Source organism: Camelina sativa, chromosome 5 (assembly GCF_030686135.1).
Source record: "Camelina sativa cultivar CO46 ecotype springtype chromosome 5, ASM3068613v1".
Classification (NCBI taxonomy): domain Eukaryota; kingdom Viridiplantae; phylum Streptophyta; class Magnoliopsida; order Brassicales; family Brassicaceae; genus Camelina; species Camelina sativa.
Window position 1 is genome coordinate 33,383,060 of NC_141884.1, and position 4,739 is coordinate 33,387,798.

Sequence of the window (4,739 nt, forward strand, 5' to 3'; positions counted from 1 at the left end):
GTGGAGCTTACGGTATCGTAAATCTAACAAAAACATTATGCATCACGGATTGGAATTTATAGTGTCCTCCAAGACCTGGGGAGCTTCTTCTTACTTGGCTTTGCCTTGACATCAGAGCTAACTGAAATTTCTAGAGATTGAAAAGACAACAACACAGCTGAGAAAATGTTGATAAAGTAGACCAAATCGAATTGAACAAAACAAATACCAACACATGTATCATCTAGAATCCTTTTCGGACATCAATGAACCATATGAGCTAACTTCAATGCAACAGGGTACATGGTGGACATGAACAATAGCCTGGATTAGCAATCACACGTGTGCGTGAAGCTAAAGCCGTCTGAACTCAATCTAGTTGGAAATTGCAGAAGAGAGGAGTCTAGGAGACGGAGTAGTAATAAACACTAACAAAAATAGACATACAGTATATGAAGTAACCACATATCAAACTATATATAGACAAGGTTCAAAGAACACACATATCAAAATTATAATCGATGGATGGAGAAACAAACGTCATTTAGTAACACGATAAACCATACGAATATTCGGTTTAGAGTACATAGATTATTGTAGCTACAAAACAAAAACATGAGAAATGCATTCTCATTAGCAGGCAAGTGACATATGAACAAAACGACCTACAAAGGATCTGATATGATAATTACTCTTAGACTTCATTTTCTATCTCTTCGGTTATCCGGTTGATACGAATCTTCATCTTAAAATCAGACATGGGAACTGTTATGAAGTACTTCTCAGGAGCTTGGAAGCTCACTTTATGAATCCTATTCATCTTATCTGATCCAAGTGCCCAATATTCACCTTCACGCGAGTAGGAGAGTAGAAAAGAGAACTCCCCAACTCCTGGAGCAGAAGGTGCTATACAGTTCACAGTCACAGACACTCCTTCTGGCTTCTGGAAACACTGAATCACAACCAATGGACCATCTCGATATTCCTGAAGGACAAGAATCTTATCATCGACGTGTACCCATGCGTCAGCGTCATGGCGACTTCTGAAATGTTTTTTGCCACACTTGTGGTTAGTTTCGTAGTGGCTATACAGATCCTTGTACAAGCCGCTGTAGTTGCAGCCTAATGCAGGACAATAGCACGGAGCGAAAATGCATTCTTTCTGATGGACTAATTTTTTTCCGTAATAGAACATCTCACGACAACCATGTTTGGCGTTCGGGCATGGGATAAAGATTGCCTCGACAAGCCTCTCCATTATTCGGCATCGGTAGTTACCGATCGGTAAACTACAAGCAGTGCATTTATACCTCTGTTTCTTACAGCACGACGAACATGCAATATGTCCGCTGTCACACTGAGATTAAAAACCACACAGTTAGTTATTATTAAACATAATAACTCAAAATCATCCATAAACATAAACCATAATCACTTTTCAATCAACATGCGAATATAAGGAGAACAGTCGTGGAAATAGGAAGACAATACCTCAAAGATAGGAGCAGTGAGTGCGTTAGAGCAAACAGGACAATCGAGAAGATGTAGGTCGAACAGGAACCCTCTACCAACATCGAAGGCTTCCAAGATTTTTTCCATTATCAGGCATCGGAAGTCACCAATGGAATCCCCACAATCAGGGCATACGTTTTTCATTTTAGTACAACACGAAGAACATGCTATGTGGCCATTGTCACACTGAGTTTCAAAACCAGACAGTTGGTTAAATATATACAGTAAGCTTATACAAATCTTGACAGATATATATAGTAAGCTTATAAAAATCTAAACAGATATATATATAGTAAGGTTATACAAATCTAAACAGATAATTTCACTATCATCATCTAAGTTTGCTATTTCAATCTAATGGGAAAAACAAATTAACATTTAAGGAATAAATTTCTAACTAAATTAGATTTATCCTAACAGAGCACTATAGCAGGAGCTAGGGTTTAAAATGGTTGAAAAAGGAGAAGGTAGAAGTAAGAAAAAAAATACCCGAAAGATAGGAATCGTGAGTGAGTCAGAGCAAACGGGACAATAGAAAAGATCTAGGTCCACCAATGTCCCAGATCTTGCCACCGCCGCATCACCTCCACCATTCTCGCCTTCTTCTTCTACAAGTCGTTGCCTCTTTTGGCGGCTGCTCGATGCTTCTCCGGCCATAGCTATTGGAATTAACTCTATGCTTCGCTACTCTATGTAAACCCTAGTTCGCCTTTCTATCTTCCCGCCGAAACGTTTTTTTCAGAGTTTTGGATCAGAATCTGTGGTGGAGGATATTTTGTTTTTTTTTTTACTCTTTTATCATGTACCGTTTACTCATATCGAGGTTGTTTTTTTTTAAAGGAAAAAAATAATTTTGGATTTTAATTGAAACAAATTAATAAATTGATTGTTAAACAATGGAATGAATTAAATTATATAATTATAAGATTTTTTAAAACATTTTCTTTTCATTTTTTTAATTAACATAAAAGAGTTTTTTTTTTGTTTTTAAATGATGTGATTGATAAAAATTGAAGGAGTAACAACCTATTAAAAATATGAATATTTGCATTCTAACACATTTTTCTATAAAAAAATTGCATTCTAACACACTTTTAGACCACTACACACTTTTCTTATAGTATTTTACTTTCTTACCCTCTAACTTTCTTTTTCCAAACACATTACTTCTTAACACACATCTTTCTTTTATTTTTTATTTTTACTCTATTTTCTTTCCTTTATCTTTCTTTCTCACCTTCTCTAACTTTCTCTCTATTTCCAAATAACTTTTATGTTAGTTGTTTATTTTACTCCCTTTCTTTGATATATGTGTTTGAATAATCTTTTTTTTTTTTTTGAATTACTAAGAATGTTTGAATAATCTTGAGTAGTGGATAACAATATATATATTCCTTAGCCACATTTATATCTTTTTAAAATTTTGCATTTTGATATATTTATCATCTACAAAATCAAATTTAGATGCTTATATGTTTATGACTATTTAGTTTCATGTTCAATATATATAATATCATCCATCAAATCTTTTTCATATGTTATTGATCATCAGTTTTATATTTTCTAGTAAAAAATCTTCAGATTTGGCTACATTTGTTACAATTACTATGAGATTAAATTTATGATCTAAAATTTAAGATTTAGGGTTTAGGGTTTAGGGCTTAGAGATTTAGGGTTTAGAGTTTAGTATAGGATATAATGAACGATTTCATGCTTAGGTTTTTAGGGTATATGATGAGGTTAAAATTGTTTAGTAATTAACAATGACTAATTCACCAAAACACAAGTAGTTTTTAGTGGACGTGTATAATTTAGCGTCCACGTGGGCTTGATTTTATGGACATGTAGTTTTTAGTGGACGTGTATAATTTAGCGTCCACGTGGACTTGATTTTATGGACATGAAAGATTAAAATCGTTTGATAGTTTACCATGACTACTTTACTAAGCCACAAGTTGTTTAACTAATTAGGTATTCATATGTTTTTTTTTCTATGGCGAACAACATCAATGAATTTGGAAATTTATAAAGAATGTAATGCAAGAAGTAAAAAATTTGCCCTAATTTAAGGTTTAGGGTTTACAGGTTGGGGTAGGTCAATTTCATGTTTTATAGTAAAAGATCTTCATATTTGACTACATTTGTTAAAGTTTCTATGAAATTAAAGTTATGATTATGGTTTATGATCTAAGGTTAAGGTCTAAAGTTTAGGATTTAGGTGTTAGAGTTTAGGATTTAGGGTTTAGGGTTTAGGGTTTAGGGTTTAGGGTTTAGAGTTTAGGGTTTAGGGTTTAGGGTTTAGGGTTTAGAGGTTTAGGATTTAGGGTTTAGGATAGGATATAATGAACGGTCTCATGCTTAGTTTTTTAGGAGATATGATGAGGTCAAAATTGTTTGATAGTTAACAATGATTGTTTCACCAAAACACAAGTACGTAGTTTTTAGTGGACGTGTATAACTCATCATCCATGTGGATTTGATTTTAGAATAAGTATCCACATAAGTATCCCCAAATAAGACATTAGTATCCACAAATATGTATCCACATAATAAGACATTTTTAGCATCCACATAACAATTAACAAATAATATTCAACTATAATTGGATAATTAGGTAATCATATATTTTCTCTAATCATCCAAAAGTAAGTATTCGTCTACATATGTTAACCATCCACATAATAGCGAGCAATTATTCAAATATAAATAGATAATGTATAACTAATCAGTATCCATAGCACCTCATCCACATGATGACATCAAATTTTCATTATATAAACATAGTTTTTAAGATACAAATACAATCTGCTCCATACAAATTAATGGACACCAATTTTGTAAAAAATGTTGTCCACATATACAATACATAATGGATACCATTAGAGATAGAAGTTTTTGGTTTAGAGTTTAGGATATGATATGATGAACGGTTTCATGCTTAGGTTTTTTGGGGATATGATGAGGTTAACATATTATGATAGTTAACAATGACTACTTCACCAAAACATAAAATAGTTTTTAGTGGACGTGTATAACTCATCGTCCATGTGGACTTGAGTTTAGAATAAGTATAGTATCCACATAATAAGAAATTTTTAGCATCCACATAACAATCAACAAATATTCAACTATAATTGGATAATATGTATTATAATTATTCATTTTAAATATAGTAAAATGGATCTCAAAATGTCGAAAAAATAAAATTATAATGAATGATAAAAACAAAATCAAAAAAATATGTCATA

General features: G+C 32.5%; 1 protein-coding gene across 1 annotated transcript; it reads right to left on the reverse strand.

The window, feature by feature from the left end:
• Positions 1-468: 468 nt before the first annotated feature.
• LOC104787581 (E3 ubiquitin-protein ligase SINA-like 2) lies at positions 469-2,261 on the reverse strand. The gene is made up of 3 exons (XM_010513189.3): positions 1,981-2,261; positions 1,471-1,677; positions 469-1,336 (listed from the first exon to the last, which is right to left on the reverse strand). Exons 1-3 carry the CDS (start codon positions 2,146-2,148, stop codon positions 674-676), a joined length of 1,038 nt encoding a protein of 345 aa, XP_010511491.1. The 5' UTR covers positions 2,149-2,261; the 3' UTR covers positions 469-673.
• Positions 2,262-4,739: the final 2,478 nt, after the last annotated feature.